At 40.4% G+C, this 20,915-nt stretch overlaps 1 protein-coding gene across 1 annotated transcript in view; it reads right to left on the minus strand.

Annotated features, from left to right (window-relative positions):
• The window catches only part of DOCK2 (dedicator of cytokinesis 2), a 489,427-nt gene that overhangs the window by 362,081 nt on the left and 106,431 nt on the right, over nt 1-20,915 (minus strand). Inside the window, exons 23-25 of the mRNA XM_026660847.2 lie at nt 20,152-20,260; nt 5,071-5,141; nt 3,754-3,860 (exon numbers count right to left, since the gene is read on the minus strand). Of these exons, the coding sequence (XP_026516632.1) occupies nt 3,754-3,860; nt 5,071-5,141; nt 20,152-20,260 (287 nt within the window). The remainder of the gene's footprint in view (nt 1-3,753; nt 3,861-5,070; nt 5,142-20,151; nt 20,261-20,915) is intronic.

A 20,915-nucleotide genomic window follows, 5' to 3' on the forward strand; every position in this document is an offset into this window, starting at 1 on the left:
AAAAGAAGGTTGATAAACCTAGGTCCCATAGGAATCCTACCAATACAGAGGAGTTAAATGTCTCATGCCCCTTTAAAAGATTATTTTAAGAGTCAGTTAGCTACTCTCCTCCCACGGTAGGTTTGAAGTACTTGGATTGATTCTCTGGCTCTGAATATGCTGGAATAGAATGATGGAGAGCTCTGTTTATCCAGCAAAGGAAATATTTGGCTGGAGACTCTAATGGAACTTAGCTAAAAGCATAAAGATTAGGCAGAAAACAGATTGAACCAATACCGTCAGTAAAATCAGAATTAGATTTAGGCTGCTGCTGCTTGAAATCTCTGGATGTTCTCACAGTTGGCAACACCTGGTGTTGCCGGGAGATGAGGAGGAATTCAGATCTTCACAGCCTGATGTGCTGTACCACTTGCTGGTATCTCACACCTATATGCTCAGTTCAGTTGCGCACAGATATTGAATATACTTACACTGAGTAATTTCTTGGAGTTAGCCCAGCACAGTCCACTTACTGCTTGTCAGTAACATTACTTGTTCCTTCCCACACAAGCATTTTTATCCCAACACTTTCTATTTGGCTTTGTAATTTGTGACTTACCAGTTATAATGCAACCAACTGGAAATATGATGAAGAGGCTTTCACATTCTTTGCAGCCTCCTACAAGTACCTCTCTGTACAACCTCTCTAGCCAAAAGAGTTTTTGTTTCTGGCAAATTGTCTGTAACTACTCCGACTTCTTAAATCGCTCTAGACATATTTACTGCAGTTCAATTATGTACACAAAACTTTGATTGTAGATTAGATGCTGTTTCACTTAGATTTAATAGCTTGAAACAAGGTGCTAATTTGGTTAATATGCAAGGTTTTAATGATAAGCTAGTAGTCAAAAATCAAAGGCTAAGTGCATGAAATCACTAACAAGAGTACTGATTAAAGACCGCATAATATTGCATAGAAAACTTGAAAATTTTGCATGTTATACAATACTTCATGACTGCTAACTTGGTTAAACGGTCCTCAATGTCCTGAAAACACAATGGACTTTAGATGAAATATCTTGTTACTATTTTAGCTAACAATCTAGTCTCGCCCTCAACAGCATGCACCCTATAGAAGCTCTATGACAGTGCTGCATTTCCATCTGTCCATAGTGCTTAAGTCTGTGCCTATGACTATTCTGGGAACATTGTACAATGCGATGAGCAAAAGCATTCCACTCTGGCATACTCCTCTACATCACCATACGGAGTCACTGTTGTTATTGTCAAGTTCCCAGGATCATGACAGATTTGTTTTATAAATTGTCACAAGTGGAAATGCTGAGCAACTATCAAACCATTGGAGCAGACTAGGTGCCCTTTCCAAGTTACTGAGGCTTGCTCAGCTCCAATATGAAGCCAAGAGAGCAACAAGCTCAGCTATTCCTACCAAGGACGGAATAGAGCCTTATTTGTTATTCGTAGTGAGGCACAGTTCTTGGCACTGAGGTTAATGAAGCCAGTCAATTAGGCCTGATGTACAATACTTTTTTGGGCAAAAAGTTCCCACCTGTGGTAGCAACAGTGGGAGTGCTAGCACTGACAAGGCTGTTGTGAGCACTGACATTTTTAACGCTGTCATTTACACCTGCTTGGAGCAGAGATACGTGACACAGTGTTAAAAGCCACTGAGCCTTGCCTGCATGGTAGCTTCCTCCTTGTGGAGGAGCTACACAGTGGGTGAACTAAAGATGCGAAATTTGCTAGTGTAGCAACGTCAAAGAATAGCTTTCCCTTTAACGAAGGCAACAAAGAACGTACAGCAGTGACTTAACCTCAATTTCACTGAAGACTCAAATAGACTAATTAAAAGAAGATTTATTCAGGAGAGAGAAAAAAACCCAGATAAAAACACCTGGGACAACCCATCAATAGTTTTATACTCAGGAAAAAATTAAACTTAGTTGCTGCAGGTAATCAAAGTGAATATTTCACATATCTGGGTATTTTTCCCCTCGCCCCTCACATGTGGCAGGCCCACATGTCAGAAGCACAGTCTATTAGAAGTGTCCTCCCCACTTTTTTCCAACCCTATGGTGTTATCAATGCTGTCATAACACTGTTATCCTTCTCAAATACCTCCTTTTAAAGGGACATGACCTGGTTTCTCCATTCACGTGATTATTGGTCTTGCTAGGGTTGCCAACTTTCCAATTGCAGAAAACTGAACACCCTTGCCCTGCCCCCTGCCCCACCCCTGCCTTGCCCCTTCTCTGAGGCCCATCCCCCACTCACTCCATTCCCCCCTTCCTCTGTCGCTCACTTTCCCCCACCCTTGCTCACTCGCTCATTTTCACCGGGTTGGGCAGGGGGTTGGGGTGCGGGAGGAGGTGAGGGCTCTGGGCTGTGGGTGTGGGCTCTGGGGTGGGGCCACAAGTGAGGGGATTCAGAGTGCGGGAGGGTCTCCAGGTTGGGGCGCGGGAGGAGGTGAGGGCTCTGGGCTGTGGGTGTGGGTTCTGGGGTGGGGCCACAAGTGAGGGGATTCAGAGTGCGGGGGGGTCTCCAGGTTGGGGCAGGGGGTCAGGGCACAGGGGGTAGGGCTCCGGCTGGGGGTGAGGGCTCTGGTGTGGGGCTGGTGATGACGGGTTTGGTGTGCAGGAGGGGGCTCCGGGCTGGGGCCAAGGGGTTTGGAGTGTGGGAGGGATGCGGGCTCTGGGAGGGAGTTGGGGTGCAGGAGAGGGTGCGGGGTTCAGGCTCTGGGAGGGGCTCAGGCAGGGAGTTGGAGTGAGGGAAGGGGTTAGGGTGCAGGCTCAGGGAGGGAGTTTGGGTGCAGGAGGGGGCTCAGGGCTGGAGCAGAGGGTTGGGGTGCAGGGGGGGGGAAAAGGGGTGAGGGTAGCGCTTACCTCAGGTGACTCCTACAAGCAGCCAGCATGTCCCTCTGGCTCCTTGGCGGAGATGCAGCCAGGCAGCTCTGCATGCCGGCTCCGTCCAAGGGGTCACCCCCACAGCTCCCATTGACCAAAGTTCCCAGCCAATGGGAACTGCAGAGCTGGCACTTAGGGCGGGGGGAGCATGCGGAGCCCCCGGCCACCCCTCTGCCTAGGAGCCAGACATGCCGCCATTTCCGGAAGCCACGCGGAGCCAGGGCAGACAAGGAGCCTGCCTTAGCCCAACTGCGCCACCAACTGGATTTTTAATGGCCCGGTCAGCAGTGCTGACCAGTTGAAAACCCGATGCCTGGCAACCGTAGGTTTTGCTCTCGTTTCCTCTCTCCTCCCCTGCCCTTGGCCTCCCACCCCCAAAAGATTGACCTCTGTAATCCCTGTATTGGACAAACATTTGGGGCAAATTTTTCAAAAGCATCTAATTGATTTAGGAGCCTAAGTCCCATTTGCAGAAGTGATTTAAGAATTTTTTAAAATGTTACCTCTAAATGTTCTTATATTTCTGTACATCTTAAAAAATGGATTTGATGGTAGCCACAACAGGTTTCTCAATCTTCAAATTTTACCACTAAAATAAGCACTCACAAACAACCCTTCCCAGGTCTAGCTAAGTCTTCGTTCTGGTCTAATGGCCATGCCTTTGCAAACTAATTGTCTTGGCCAGAAGGATCAACCAGAAGCCACCTCAATCTGCTTTTACAGATAGAGGACTTACATAATTCTTATCATTCAATCTACTCTACATCAAATAAAATTATGGAGAGATTAAAAACCGCTGTGTCAATCTCAAACACATTTACTTTAAAATCTGAAGGCAATTTGGATTTACCTTGTTTTTTAAAGAGGTTGCTCCGTACTATTTCATTCATGGACTGCACTTTTTGCTTCTGTAGTTTTACTGGTGGGATGCAAGTGTAAAACTCATACAGTAGTTGGCTGCAGATAAGAGGAAATATCACAAATACATTTTAGATTAATTTCTTATGCTAATATGACAGATAGCAAGAGCAGTAACTACTAAAATACCTCTAATGCTTAACAAATATATTCAATACATTTCCTTGTATTTTGTTGTGTATTAAGACTGCTATCAGGGGAGAAAGACCAACTGTTAAGAGGGAAAAACTAAGTGTTAGGCATTTTTGCCCAAAAATTAACACTTGACATTTTTGCCCATTGCGCATGTGCAATACAATGCAGTTTTGGGCCAACAAATCTTCTGTCATTTATCAGGAAGACATCTATTGTCAGCCAGCCAGAGTCGTGGCCTTTTTGGTAGTGCCACTTATTCTCCAAAAGTGCATTGCATTACTTGCTAATTCCACTCACTGAACAAATGTTTGAAAAGTAGGCCTAGATGTTAAACTGTATTATAATACACTCTTAAGAATACAACTCACTATCTAGAATATTCTTCTTCTTCAACACTTAGTCAAACAGTTGGCCATAGTGATCGTTCGCCATTTGGTCCATTCCTGCATGACGGCAAGGGATTGATGGCCCGAGAGTCCAACATCAGAACAGACTTGATGAACCCAGGTAATAGTGGGTCTGCCTCTGGGCCACTTCCACCCCTCAGTTGGTGGAATTTTATCCCGGATGTTACTAGCCACCCAGAGAACAACATTCACCCAAATATCTTGTGGCATTCTCACTACATGTACGCAGATAGCATCTTATGCTTTTCAGACAATGGCCCCAGTACTCTGTGGACTGGAGCAATCGTAAACATCTGCATTACAAATTAAGTGATTCCATTTTATGCCCAATATACGATGTTGGCATCGTGTGTGGAAAGCCTCCAGTTTTGCCCAGTCTGAGTGGCACAGTGTCCATGTTTTGCAACTGTACAACAGTACGGAGAGGATACAGCTCGAATAGATCCTGAACTTGGTTGTCATGCCGAGATGATGTTGATTCTATATTCATTGTAAACAACACATGACAGATACTTCAAATATGCTTCAAATTGAACAAAATGAGCTAGATCCTTAACTGGTGAATACTGACATAGCTATATTGATTTAAACGGTGCTATGCCTATTTATAGTGGCTAAGAATCTAGCTCGGTATACATATTGGACAGAACTGACACTTTTGCATGCAGACAACATTGGACACAAAATGCTGTTGAATAGCAGCTCACCTAAGTAACTTGGCATCAAAGACTGTTTCAACATCTTGGAGGACCGATGGTATATACTTCAAGGCAGCAACCTGAATTGACAAATATATCATGTGTTAATTGTGTAAATACATGTACGTATACGTCCTCTTATACCACTCAATTCCATCTAATACCCTCAAGGTACACTTAATACAATGCAATAGCAATACATAGCTCTCAGAAACCCAAAGGTTTTGGCCAATAATGAAATCCTTCCACCCTCTCCCCAGGAATGGTTTCACTAGTGGAACTGAAGAAGTGCACACATTTCAATGAACTGAAGTGAACTTGGACTTTTCCTCTACCTTGCTCTGAAATGTCAATTCTTTATACTCTGAATTTCTCCATGGTGCAGAGGGCCAGAGTAAAGCCTTCTGTAACACATATGCCTTATGGTGATATAATGCAAGGGGCCTGGAAGCACAATAGCCATGGAGTGGACTGCACACACTATGCACACCTCTGACAGAGTTTCTAATGTTGCCACAGCAGAAGGTGGCTTTACCGTAATGCAAGTATGTAAGCAGGGCACAAGCCAGAGGCCACAGGATCCTCAGTTACACCAATCCATCCCCCACAAGTGTACCCGACAGGTTGCACAGATGAGCTGCAGTTGTTTGGCCAGCCCACAAGCTGTAGTAACAGTCATTGTGATGTTGCAGACCCTGCAGAAGGGATGAAGTTTTGTGTCTTCTCCCTATCCATCTTTCAAGACTTTACTGACATGGAGCTCTAGGACTCAGGCTTTTTACTTAAGAGGTGAATTTCATCTCATAAGATTTCTATTCTATTCTGCTTGTCAAGCAATAAAAACTTGGTAAAAGTTAGTCATGAGACAAATTACACATGTGCTACACTACCCTCCCGAGTGGGCAATAGCACACATTGGTGGGCAATAGTGTATGTCTGATGTCATCACCAACATCTAACATCAACTTCCTTCAAGAGAAGATCAAAACCCACATTGTTCAGTTCCCCTAAGATTCCTGCAAGAGGGATTTGATATACTCAGCCTCTGGAATCAAATATTATTAAAGCTACACATAGTTCATAAGCTCATGATAAAGAGCAGAAACATTCAAACATTAGACCACCATGCATGACCATTCAAAAGTGAAAGCTTCATAGGGGCATTAGCTTTTACTTTTCATCCTCTTAACCTAATAGATACTAAGAACTGCCTCCTAGGATTAGTGCATCTTTCAGATATGGAAACTATCCTATTCTGTAGTTTCTGGTGATAGACATACATTTCTCACTTATCGTACATACCCAAAGGATGCACTAGTCCTCTTGCTGGAGGGATGGTGGAGAGATGCTTTTGTAGTTTTAACAAATTCAAAATAAAAGCACAGTTTTAAGTTTAAGAAAAGAGAGTATTTTAAAGTGTACTTTAAAATTGTCAAAAAAGGAGAACTTGACCAAAGTGCTGCAGGTACAGTACAAGGCACCAGCACATCCACTCTGGTCTCTCATCTCCTCCTCTTCACCCCACCAACACTGTCAGCCAACATATAGTATAGAGATTTATGAGAGGTTAAATTCTGCTTTTGTGTTTGTGACACCATTTATTATTGAGGGACTGCATCCAAAGATAGATACCTTCATAAAAAAGAATAATCCAAAGATAGTGTATGTCAGAGATAGCTATCTATAGCAAAGAACCTGGTATGAACTCTGCTGCATTTCATTTTTTAAGTGCATTCATACCTGCCTAAAATCTCATTAATTGTGCTATGTTCACTAGTCATGGACACTGGTTATTCACAAACTCTGCTACCATCATAAATTAAGGGCAGCATTTTGTGTAATAATTCTGCAAACTATAATTTGCATTGTGTAATACACTAAATCCAAAGTAAGGGAACTAAGTGTATATTAAGTGGTATTTTGGCTAACAACTTCCTGAACAAAACTACAAAGACAATACTGGCATTATTTCATTTTGAAACACTAAGGGCTTGTCTACACTACACAGCTTTTGACGACACAGCTGTGTCATTACAGCCGTGCCACTAAAACTCAGGCAGTGTAGCTACTGTTTGTCGGCTCTCCTGCCGACAAAAAACTTCCACCCCTAATGAGCGGCGTTTGCATTGTCGGCAGGAGAGCTCTCCTGCCAACAACGCGCTGTTCATTCACACTGGCATTTGTCATGGCAAAACTTTTGTGTTTCAGTGGGGCAGGGCGTGAGAGGTTTAACACCTTTGAAAGACAAACGTTTTATCGTTCAATTGCCAGTGTGGATATAGCCTAAGTGTTGCTTTTACTAGTATCATTTAGGTGAGAAGCAAGTTACAGCAAAAGACAGTCTTAACAGCTGATGCAGATCTATTTTACATACTAAATTGCTCCAGCTGTCGGTAGGCCCTGGGCTATAGGAAAGGGAGTCAGAACATATGCCTAAAGCCATGGGTTTCATAGGTGCATACTGTCGACTCTGTTGTGTAACAAGACACATACTAAACAACTGCCTAACCTGCACATGGAGTGTATCATCCGCTCAACAGGGTACTATTGAACATTTGCTATTGCCTTCACACACAAGTATGTGGAATCTGCTCTTTACATTGCCAAGAGCAATCATTCCTGTCCGACTTCCATTGTCTGCACAGACCTTGATAAAAGCAGTGACTGACCATACATCATCCTGACTCTTACTTTCTACACTGACAAAGCACAGAATCTGAAATAAACTAAAAGCATAACTTTTTAGGAAAACTATACAGCCTGTGGATATTTAAACTCTAATAAATAAAACTAATTAAAAGCAAATGTGTTTTTATAATGAGAATTTGGAACTCATGTAGAACTTTTTAACTTATCTTTAAAAAGGTAAGAAACATTGCCCCCATTTTATAGATGGGGAACCAATGGGATGTCAGTGTTAACTGAAAGCTTGTCTATATAGAGTTGTATCAGTCAAACTTAATAGTGTGATTTTAAAATGATTAGTTAAACCAGTAGAAAAAGGTTGTGTGGACACTTGTTTCATCTTAAGCCAGTCTTGTTCTGGTTTAATTTAAATTGATTAGGAACAGGTTTAAACTAAACTGAAATAAGCCACTAAATAAATAAAATTATCCACATAGGGTTTTGCACTGGATTGGTTAACCTATGCACGTTTGTGCATTGACAAGGCCAGAGAGCTTTGACTTCCTCAAGGTCATGCAGGGAGTCAATGAGCAGCGAGAGCCATGTGTCCCGACTCCCAGTCCAGTGTCCTTGCCATTGCTTCCCAAGTAATGGAATGTACAGTTATATATCGATTGCATTTTACTAAACGTCAAATCCAAAATAATTCTTTATACTTGAGCATGCCACAAAAAAAGTTTTAAGGGGTTGTTTCCTTATAAAACATGCACTTCATATTTAAGAGCTTAAAGGAAAGCTGGAACGACTTCAGTAAACCCAGAAAATTAAGCATTTGAATGGGGGAGAAAACCCTACTGTCAAAGTGTTTGGTAAGGAACTTTTTCATTAAAATTAGCTTCTCAGTCTTTTTTGCAGCCAGCAGACCTCTTGCTCAATAATGACAGTTTGTAACAAACACTATTTAAGCCAAAGGTACAAGAGCACAGTCCAATGTGCACACTGCTTTAACACAAATCAGACCTGTTTTATATTTAAACAAAATATTTGAGATTTTGGTGAAGTTGTTCTGAAATATCGCTATGAGAACAAGATGGCAACTGAATTACAATTTCTAAGAGTGGGTGCTAATAAATTTTCTGTCACGTTAAATAGGTCCGATTATTCATTCCTTGAGGTCAGTAAAACTCAGTTACTTTATCTGATGCAGGATTGGGCTCACATGGTCTTCCTCAGCAAGCTGTCCACCACTGACAATCTCCCACCATAGACCCACATGTCATTTGAATAAGAGCCAGGATGTATACCTTGAACTCTAATTTTAATTAAATACTCCAAACTAAATGATTCCCTCCAGCAGGAGAGCACTTGGATGCAAGTTTCATGAATAAACTCCCCACAGAATTCCCTAATCATCATTCCTCAGATGGAAACTGGAGAGGTTTACAGGTTTGGGGGAAGAGGGGAGATTAACACGGGCCTCCAGATATCCAGGAATCCACAGGGAAATGCTATGAATTTAGGAACATTTTCATGAGAGATCTGTCCATCTGCCCTATCTTTCAGGTTTCCCATTCCCTTGCAATACAGCTGGTAAGTGTAATTCTGCCAAGGGCTGACTACCTACATTTGGACTCCAATGCACCTACAAGGCATGGAGTGGAAAATAATGCTGAAACTGTCAGCATTGACTCCAGCTACAATTCCCAGAGGTTCCATGGGTTTAACACATCAAGTGGTCATGCTAATTTCAGTCCCTTAATGCCTAAAAAGAAGCAAGAGAAAACTTTTTAAAGAGCATCCCACAGCTGATATTGGGTGAGAAATTATCAACATTGTGTGTAATTTTAGAACACTGTTCAGAGAATTTTGGGCTACAGCTTTTTATTCAGATGAGCACCCATACTGCATTTCCTTAAACAGAAAATCTGCAGTCAACAAATCACTGAACCTTAGTAAACAAACACGATAAAGCATCTACTAACATCAGCTTTTGGAATTTGCATTTGTCGGGCTTCTATAACCTGATTTCAAACTGAGGGAAAAAGTCATTCTAACTATCCCACACATAATTAGAGTCTAGACACAATACCCTTAAGCATGGGCATTGCAAAATGTATGAGATGAGCATGTGAAATACACACTATTCCCACCACAGCATCAATATTTCAGCTTTTTCACAACAAATTTATGTATGAGAATGATGCAGGGAGACAGTTAAGATAGATTCACTATGATGTACAATGTAAGAGGGGAGCCAACCCTTGAATATTTTCACTGTAGAAAAAAAGGTATAGTCAAGACCATCATGGACTAGAAAGCACAATGAAATTATGGTCATTAATAGGAATTAATTGTCATGAATGTTCAATTCCCGCCTCTACAAAGACCCAAGAAGAAGAAATGGCCTGGAGCAGAGGGCTTTTGAAGTTTCTTTGTGGTAGTCATTCGACAAGCATTCACAGTTTGTCAGGACTCTGTGGCAGAGTCCCCTGGATAACTACAAGCATCACTGAGCTTCAAAGCTGAAATATGTATGTCAAATACTTTTTCAGTTTTGCAGAGATATTGCCACTCAAGTGCAAGACCCAACACAACCCTTTTAAGTTCAGAGTATGCCAACATTCAGCACCAACTTGCTTGTTAAAAAATTAATTTTAGGAACTAAGAACAGAAATTCCTTTGAGTTCTCATCTAGATTTTTAAAAGTCACAAAGACAAAGATTTCATTTACATTTGAGACGTTAGTTTAAGATGGTGGCCAACTTTCTTTTAAAAAAAGCCAACTGGAAGAGTAAGGATGGTATTGATTCAACAGGAAATACTTCTTCCACAGCTAAGACTGCACAGTACATCAAGCCACGACAGTCCACCTAAAGATAAATCTTCCACTCATGGCTGTACCAAATTGCAGCTCTCGACCGTGCATACAAGACTTGGTAGGGTAAAAGGAGCCTTGTGTGCCAAGCAGGGATCAACTACATTTTAAGCCCTCACATGAAGACTCTTCCTGATAGTGACACTAGCAATGCTAGCAACCTCAAAATGGGGTTGGGAGGGGAACACACACTTCCTTACAGGACTGTAAAATGGTGGGATAACTGTTGTGATCATTCGGTCTACAAATTTACCCTAATTGGGAGCGCCACTGTAAAAACTGAATTTAGGTTCAAAAAATGTCACAGTAACCTACAAAAACAAATGTTGATAGGAAGAGGTGCAAATATGAGACAAAGACTGAAATGGTCCAAACAAAAAGGCCTAGTGACATAAGCATAATCTTAACACAGTCTTTGAGTTGATAAACAAGAAGTGTGGAACCAGAAATCAGTCAACTAAAATTGGTGTGTCAGATATCGGGCCTAACTGGTGGACAAAATAATGGGAGTGGAACAGCCCATCACTTCTTTAAAGGACCCTAAAAGAAAGATACTTTGGGAGATAAACTGGCTATTAGAGTAAGCTTCACCATCATGGCTTCCAGGTCCACAGTCTCCTGGGTCTTCTTTATCCTAATCCTGAGACACACCCTGGCCAAATTAGCTACAAGATTAATTTGGGATCACAAAATGCCTTAGAGGCACATTTTTTTCTAACATGTGCCTTAACCGCAAGGCGCACTATGTCCGCAAATGCTAATGAGAATAAAAGGAACTACAAACCACCTATGAAAAATAGGGTATCCCCATATTATTGAGGGACACAGTACAAATAAGGAAAAAAGAGGGTGGACACCTTCATGCACCTGCGCAGAATGTTAGGTGGAGTCAGAGTCACAAGATAAAAGAGGGCTCCCAGATTGGGTAAAATGAGTTCTCTTTGGAAAAAACCCCAGCAGGAACCGTCCCTCTACTGATGATCAACTGGCAAGGCATCCATCAGACCTTACAAATATCATTAAGCATGGGAGTATGGACTATATTTGTAACTTGTGCATAGGTCTTCATAGGATTTCTATATGCTGGGGTAATCATAACCTTTCATTAAAGTTATACTTGTAAATGTATGTGTGGTCACTATCCATGTTCTTCCTTTCAGCATCTGCACAATTTGCGAGTGGGGAGGATGTAGCTGTCATTAACTCTGAGTACAGAAAACCAGACAGTGTGCAGAAGTGAACACCTGACTGTATCTCTGGCACCTCCATGTTTCTGTTGCAGTAGAGTGGCTTCAAAATGATGTGGTGTACACACACACACACACACACACACACACAACTGAACCCTCAAGTCCTCATTCAAGTCATCTGCTGGGTAGGAAAGAAGTATTTGGCCCATTTAGAACTAAGAGGTTAATTTTTCAGCAGGCTAGAAAAACCTCACAATATTACAGAAATTTATGTTATACTCCTCCAGCTTACCGGTACGTTTATCTTACAATCTTTATTCCCTAACAAGCTTAGCTTCATAATAACCCCCATCTCCAACAATTCTTTATACATATTCATGAAACCTAAGTACCCAGAAGATTAAAAGACCATTTTAAAGAGTCACCAGAGCCCTGTTTATTAGGCTGATTTTATTTGTTGTCAAGGCAAGTTTAACAAAATTACCATGCCATCATCTATTGTATGTCACAAATCAGGCATCACTGTTGGCACTTTTCCAGCCTTATTTGCACCTAAACAAATAATCAAGCTGCCTCCGGACACTTTTAAATTGTTAGGCTCCAATGTTCCACTCCACATCCTGACATAAGTGAAGAGAGTCACCTCATTGTGTGTGTACTCCTCTCCTCCCACTAGGGACAGCAGCTCCACTGGTGGGCAGCCAACAGCAAGTGACATTTTCCAATGCTGCACCTGGCTCCTAAATGCTGGAAGAATCATGATATCTAAGAGCCAGCTGCAGCAGGCAGGGCTCAGCAGCAGGGAAAAAAAACAAAGAGGCATCCACTTGGATGTCCCTTGAGACCTGTGCAGGTCACTTGGGATCTGCTGGTTAAAGGAGTAATCCATAGCTTTTGGGAAAGGAACAGAGTCTGTAATTTTAATTAGAGGTTGGTGGGGTGGGGGTTAATAATGGAGGGAAACATTCACACAGTATAAAAGAGATACCAATAAACCAGTTCCAAGAAACCTGGGCAAATCATTCAATATTTACTACTTGTCAGAAATGCAGAAATCCACATCCTGAAGGTCATTTTTTGCCCTGGCAACGAATTAGAAAGGGAATTTGACAGCTCTGCATTCCCAAACACAAACAAGAGCACTCCTACCATTGATTTAGGGCCATTACTGTATATCTGAAAAAAGAAATCCACCTCCAGGAGTCCGGATTTTATGCACAAGCATCTAGATGGATGACATGGCACAATGGAGACAATGAAACTGACAGGTGAAGGATATACATGGGAAATTGACAAAGTGGCGCAGAGAAGTCAATACTGTAACATTATCTGGGTCTTGATCACAGATACTGAGTTTCAGTTTGCTTTGGAAATCTATAACTTTGACAAGTGAACAAGCACCAATTTAGCACAGTTTCTAAATGATTCATCTAGAAGAGTACTACAGAAATGTGTGAGACTCCCTAAAAGTCGTCCCTCAGCTGTACCTTCACTACACACCATCTTAGTCATCTGTGAGTCTGCTTCATTCCAGACCATTGTATTTAAAGTTGCTGAGTATCTGATGTAGTGGTTTCCCAGATTCCAAAGATGGGTCAACTCCAGCCCACATGCTTGCTTTCATAATATAGGAAAGGTTTTATGTCAGCAAAGAAACCAGGATATTGAAGTGATGGCCATAATACTATATCCTATTGGATGCTCTTGGGGTTGAGAGGAAAATCTTGTATCTTCAAGTCTTCAGAGGAAGCCAAGAACTTGCTTCGAGGAGAAATGAGACAACCCTGATTTGGATTTGCATGAAAGGCTCATGTCAGTAATGAGAATCTGACAGTTCTCAGTCTTCAGCTATTCAAAGAGTACTTAACACAACTGTAACAGCGTATTATTTTGCCCTCTTCAGTGCTCATGCAGTAGGTGATATACATCAGACAGAGAAAACAGATGTTTAAAAGTTGGATCTTTTTATACATAATAAGTATCTTTCTTTAAATCAGGACCATTCTGTTTACCAGTTTGTAAATATTTTTTTGTGAGGCAATGGATACCCTACACACTACAGTAGATTTAACATCTACAGATGACACTATGAAGTAGAGGCCATTGCCATATGAGCTGTGGAGGGCTTGTGGGATCAGGCCATTCCACTTTTACATGGCACAGAAAGGATCACATAGAATACCATCTTTTCTTAGAAGTATTAAAATCCAGACCAAGTTGAGGATTGTATGTACTGTGTGCATATGTGGTGTATGTAAGGAATTCCAGCTCACTTAAGTCCTTGATTTCTTCTCTGGGCAATGTTACAACAGATCAGTGTATCCTTGACATTTCTAAGAAAAGTATATCTCAACAAACTGGGAAAGACCCAAGGAATTATTTGGATGGTGCATGCTGGATAGGACTGATTTGAGTGTGCATCTTGAGCCTTTGATGACTGACAAACCTGTTGCATGATCTGAGATCTAAAACACCCCCCCCCCCAATTACCCCGGACATCAGAAATTGGTGTTCTACAGCTGTTTATATCCATTGATAATTACTTTAAAAGATTTTTAGCCATATTTGAGGTTACCTCGCTCCCCCTCTGGTTTGATGGCATAATCCTTATTTCACGAACCAGTGGACTTTTATGGATTTTCCTATGTGGGTATGTAATGAGATATACCTCTATCCCACAATAGTCCTTTTGTGTTCGGGGACAGTTTGGCAGAATACTTGTGTCCTAAAACTGGCTTGCTCAAGGTTCCATCATTGTTCTCCCAAAGCCTGTTCCAGAACCTTCACCTTTCCACCTCTCTATGGGTAAATCTGTTGTGGCTATAGGTGAATAAATAAAGCTGACTTGTTGTTTGACTTGCAATCCTTCCTGATGCATTTTGTCATTATTGGAAGTGAGTGCTTGATCATCTCTGCATTTTGGGCAACCATTTTGCAATCACTCCAAACAGACACTGGCCACAGAAAGGTGTCAAAGCTTTCATGAGTGGAGCTATAAGTCTCCTTTATACAGGCAGAGAAACACATGTTTTCCATTGTGATGACTGCCATGACTGACAAGTCTACAGAGATTTAGAAGCACTTGCAACCACCCAATTTTGAGAAAACAGCCCTTGAGTTTTGTGCATCAGGCCATAGAAGCTCTTGCCAAGCATATAGATAATGCGGAGTCTTGCAGTAATCAGCTTAGCATAATTTCTGAGCAGTATTGCCTATCTTTTGTGGACACCAGATCCCCTGGTGGAAAATGGCCATCCCTTGGGATGGTTGTTTCCAGGGCTTTGGCTAACACTGCAGTATGTACTTGGAAGTCTTGTTCCATTATCTACTACTCTGCCACCTATTTGTTACTCTCCCTTGGTAGGAATGGTCCCACCGTGAGAGCTGGTTTTAATGATGGGAAAACTAGATTCTTTTTTGCTGCTTCACAGGAAGTGTTTTCAAGTCAGGAGCTACAAGGATTCTTGAGCAGTGTCCCTCTTGGAACTGATCCAACCACCAGAGTGATCTTAAGGCCAATGATTCTTTTTCACCATATTCTCAAGATAGCTTTACAGAAAAAATTTCTCCTGGGCACTGGCTTTTCCAGTGCTAAATCTGACACTTCCACCTCTCTCACGAGCAGGGAAAATCTAAGCAAAAGTTAACACCCTTGATCACCAAGATTTAAAGTAGTATTCCCGCACCCTTTATTATATATTCTAGTTTTACCATTCAGGTGGTCAGCTGATCTAATTTTGAGTCAGTTCACATATGCATTTGCTGTGGATTTCCATTCTAGAGTCTAGCTTTTCTAATATACACTTGGTACTTTATTTCTTGCTGCAGAAACCTGAGTTAAAAGGCATTTCTCTTCCTTGAGGTCTCAACCTCTCCCTTTGAGTTCTTTAAATATTCATTCATTGATCATTATTTATTGGATTTAGGCATGTTTAAGGCAGTTCTACCTTCCAGACAGCTATATCTTTTAAAATAATCTGAGTATGAACTATCAATTTTGTGCTGAATCTATGATGTTCTGATAAAATCAGGGGCTCAGCCAAACCAGATCTGCCTTGCTCTGTCTGGGCTTAAAACAAAAGCATTTATTTTTATTCTGAATCATACAGTAGTGGAAGAGGATAATTAAACATAACAAAAGGCATGTTTATATGTGGAAATTGTTTCTTTACCACAAAAAAATACCTTTTTCATACTTGATATAACTCATTAGAAAAGACAAAATTCATGCTTAAAATTGTTATAACTAACAAAAGCATAAAAACACAGTACAGATAGCCATTCCATCAGTTTACCATATCATTACCTACTTATTCCAGTACATACACACCTGTACAGCCTTAAAATTCCTCATGCCCTGAGGGAAAGGAACTTTTAAATATTCTTTTATATTTTCAAAACCATACTCAATGGTATTCACCCTGCATGACAGCAACTCTTCTGCCAGACAGGTGCAATTTTAAAAATCCAGCACAGTATATGGAAATCATCCTCCTAAACATGAACAATGTATCCATAAATATGTATGGCAATATTACTGCTACTATGTATATCTTTTAAATGACTGTTGCAGTGTGGCTAATTTATTTTTTTATGAGTAACTCAGTTGGCTGCAGAACCAAATTCTGTCTTAACTTCCACTCCCATCCCACGTAACCCAACATTAATCAAACGTGGGATAGTGGTCCCTTATTCCCATCGCTAATCCATTTTCCACACGGAACAAAAGATATTCTGCTTATCTTGGGGATGACACAAATTGCTAACTAGACAAGTTTCCCATGGCTAGCGGAATTCACTTGAGTTGTTCAGTCTGATCATGAAGCCTGTTTTTCATTCTTGTGAAAACAAAGAACATTTTTAACCAAAATGTTTGCACTCAAGCAGAACTAAAAATATCCCCAAACATTGTCAGGCATCACGTCTGTAAAATTTTGTTCATGTCTCTATTAGAGACTTCATTGAAACAGCCTAAGTGGTGTTAGAAGGTATCAAAAGATTTAAAAGATGTGATTTTTAACATCTCAAAGTAAAAGAGCCAGGATTAAGAATCCCCCAGGAGAACACCTTTTGTTGAAGATCTCCTTCCATTCATCGTATGGGAAATCCTGCATATATATTTTGATCATTTTCACTGATTAACCAATGGGTTTAAGTACTTACATGATGCAGACCCTGTGCAATATGAATCCCTCAAAAGTATTTAACTACTTTACTCCAGAGATCTCAATCTAACAAGCTTGAATACACAGAAACTAAATGCTATGCAATACAGATATTAAGATATTATAAGAACATAAGAACGGTAATACTGGGTCAGACCAAAGGTCCATCAAGCCCAGTATCCTGTCCTCTGACAGTGGCCAATGGCAGGTGCCCCAAAGGGAATGAACAGACAGGTTATCATCAAGTGATCCATGCCCTGTCACCCAATCCCAGCTTCTGGCAAACAGGATAGGGACACCATTCCTGCCCATCCTGGCTAATAGCCATTGATGGACCTATCTTCCATGAATCTATCTAGCTCCCTTTTGAACCCCGTTATAGTATTGGCCCTCACAACGCCCTCTGGCAAGGAGTTCCAGAGGTTGACAGTGCGTTGTGTGAAAAAATACTTTCTGGTGTTTGTTTTAAACCTGCTACCTATTAATTTCATTTGGTGGCCCCTTGTTCTTGTATTATGAGAAGGAGTAAATAACACTTCCTTATTTATTTTCTCTATACCACTCATGATTTTATAGACCTCTATCATATCTCCCCTTAGTCAACTATTTTCCAAGATGAAAAGTCCAGTCTTATTAATCTCTCCTTATACGGAAGCCGTTCCATACCCCTAATCATTTTTGTTGCCCTTTTCTGAACCTTTTCCAATTCCAATATATCTTTTTTGAGATGGGGCAACCACATCCGCATGCAATATTCAAGATGTGAGCGTACCATGGATTTATATTGAGGCAATGTGATATTTTCTGTCTTATTATCTATCCCTTTATTGATGATTCACAACATTTTGTTCGCTTTTTTGACTGCCGCTGCACATTGAGTGGATGATTTCAGAGAACTATCCACAATGACTCCAAGATCTCTCTCTTGAGTGGTAACAGCTAATTTAGACCCCATCATTGTATATGTATAGTTAGGATTATGTTTTCCAATGTGCATTACTTTGCATTTATCAACATTAAATTTCATCTGCCATTTTGTTGCCCAGTCACCCAGTTTTGTGAGATCCTTTTGTAGCTCTTTGCGGTCTGCCTGGGATTTAACTATCTTGAGTAGTTTTGTATCATCTGCAAATTTTGCCACCTCACTGTTACCCCTTTTTCCAGATCGTTTATGAATATGTTAAATAGGACTGGGCCCAGTACAGATCCCTGCAGGACACCACTATTTACCTCTCTCCATTCTGAAAACTGACCATTTATTCCTACCCTTTGTTTCCTATCTTTTAACCAGTTACCAATCCATGAGAGAACCTTCCCTCTTATCCCATGATTGCTTATTTTGCTTAAGAGCCTTTGGTGAGGGACCTTGTCAAAGGTTTTTTAAAATCTAAATACACTATATCCACTGGATCTCCTTTGTCTGCATGTCTGTTGACCCCCTCAAAGAATTCTAGTAGATTAGTGAGGCATGATTTCCCTTTACAAAAACCATGTTGACTATTTCCCAACAAATTATGTTCATCCATGTGTCTGACAATTTTGTTTGTTACGATAGTTTCAACCAATTTGCCTGGTACTGAAGTGAGGCTTACCGGCCTGCAGTTGCCAGGGTCACCTCTGGAGCCCTTTTTAAAAATTGGCGTCACATTAGCTATCCTCCAGTAATTTGGTACAAAAGCTGATTTAAATTGTAGGTTACAGATGACAGTTAGTAGTCCTGCAATTTCACATTTGAGTTCCTTCCGAACTCTTGGGTGAATACCAAGAGGTCCTGGAGACTTATTACTGTTTAGTTTATCGATTTGTTCCAAAACCTCCTCTAATGACACCTCAGTTTGGGACAGTTCCTCAGATCTGTCACCCAAAAAGAATGGCTCAGGTTTGGGAATCTCCCTCATATTCTAACATTAACAGTGTGTTATAAGAGGACAACCCATTACACTATGTAGTGCTGAAGTACGATTACACTGAATACTTCTGGATACTGCTTTGTTGCAAAGATTTTTTTTAGAATCCAAAAAGTATCCTGCTTCTGATGCAATTTGTTCCAAATACTTAGCCTGCTCCTGGCAAATCATCTATACATTTGTCATATAAGGTACAGAACATCCTGAATTCCTTTCAAACACATTAATATTATTGGAAGCATGTTTTTATTCAGGTGAAAACAGATTTATGTTTTTAGTTCCTTTATAGCTCTGTGCTCTTCTAAGGAAAGCGTCAGGGGAAATGTAACTCCAAAAGGATCATTGAAATGAATCAAATACAGCTGCAAATTTTCTCTGCTTAGTCTTCCATTTCCACTGTATTTTAAATCAAAGATACCAAAACAGAGAACTAAGCAAAACAAAAAAATCAAACTCAACAGTATAAAGAATGGGGCATTAAAGGGTTCATAAAATGCTAATGTTACCATCCTGCCTGAAAACAAATATATCCTCCTATAAGATCACACTTAAACTTCAGATTTTTGTTGCTACTAGTAGCAACAAAATTATATAATTTATGATTTATCCAGAGTAGGATATATCTTAGTAAACCCCGCTCTTCCTGATTTTCTTGCAAGTACCTTATGTTTATTCACAGCTGCGAGTCTCTGTGGATGATAAAGAGTCACAGACATTTACGTGACTGCAAAGCCTTCAACCTATAGTCAGTTGTTTCTGCTGTCTAGATAACTCATTGTAAAAGCTCAGATACCAAAATGTCTATTTTTAAATTGAGACACACAAGGTAAGTAAGACATTATCTTATTGGACCAATGTCTGTTGTTGGATGGTACAAGCTTTTTGAGTTAGAGAGCTCTTTCTCAGGTCTGGGAAAGGAAATCAGAGTGTCTGGGCTAACTGTGAGTTGGGACAGATTGTTTAATTAATATGCTTTAAGATCCTTGACCTTAAGGATCTCTGGCTTGCATTTTCCTAAGGGTTAGGTATTCTATTCCCATTGAAATTCAAGAGGAACTGGGGGCCTACCTCCTATAGCATCGTTGGAAAATCCCAGCATCTGGGTTTTAGCTATTTAACCAGCTACCTCCTTTAAAGGTATACAAACCATGTGCCTTCCTCTAAACTTGTCAACCTTGGACTTCAAAGTAATTAAACAAACTGTCCAACTTTGCTCTGCCAGTTAAGAAGGAATAGATATGTAATGGGTAAAGAATAAATAATCTAAATGTATCATCACCACTCCAATGTCAATAAACAAGACATATTGTTGTTTCTGAAGTACCAACCTGCAACAAAATGGTAGTTTTATACTGGCTTTTCATAAGGTTGTTGATGGATTCAAAGAGTCTCCTCATAGATTCCTCAAATTCTGTTTGTTCTTTTCCTTCATATAACCTGTATAAAGATAAATTCATGTTACAGCTTTAGCAGCAGAAACTGCCATACCCATAACCATTCCCAATCCAATGTTAATTGAAAATTAAAATACATAGAAGGTGACACAATAATAGGTACATAGATATTTCACCCATTGTATGTACCCAATGTCCATTGTTCTAAGGAGAGTTTTTCAGCTTTACACAACATAATAAAGTTTTCTGATTTTTTCTTGTAAAAGGCTTTAGGGAATAAAACTTTCTGGTGCTAAAGACATAAATAATCTCACCTGACAAGTGGGTTTGGGAACAAACAGTTAGAATTTTACTTTAAAAGTCACTAAAATGACAAGAAGTTTCGCAATATATTTTTCCTTTCAATTTATCTTTGATGGGAGAAATATCATATTGTAGCATATTGGAGGCTGCATTTTCAAGCATTAATACTGCACTGGTGAATTACTGCAGCTTCATCTTTTCAAGGTGCTATGTATTCTCCATGTTGGTCTTCAATTAGGTTGGTGGTATTTAACACCATATGTAGCCTACACCTATAAATGATTTTTGTCACGGTTTGGTATCTTATAAGACCCACCTATATCACCAAATAGAAATGTAATCAAACAGTGCCAACTAATCAGAATTCAAGACCATTATTTATTAGCCACTGTTAC

Source organism: Terrapene carolina, unplaced genomic scaffold, assembly GCF_002925995.2.
Source record: "Terrapene carolina triunguis isolate 2854851 unplaced genomic scaffold, T_m_triunguis-2.0 Scaffold838, whole genome shotgun sequence".
Taxonomy (NCBI): domain Eukaryota; kingdom Metazoa; phylum Chordata; order Testudines; family Emydidae; genus Terrapene; species Terrapene triunguis.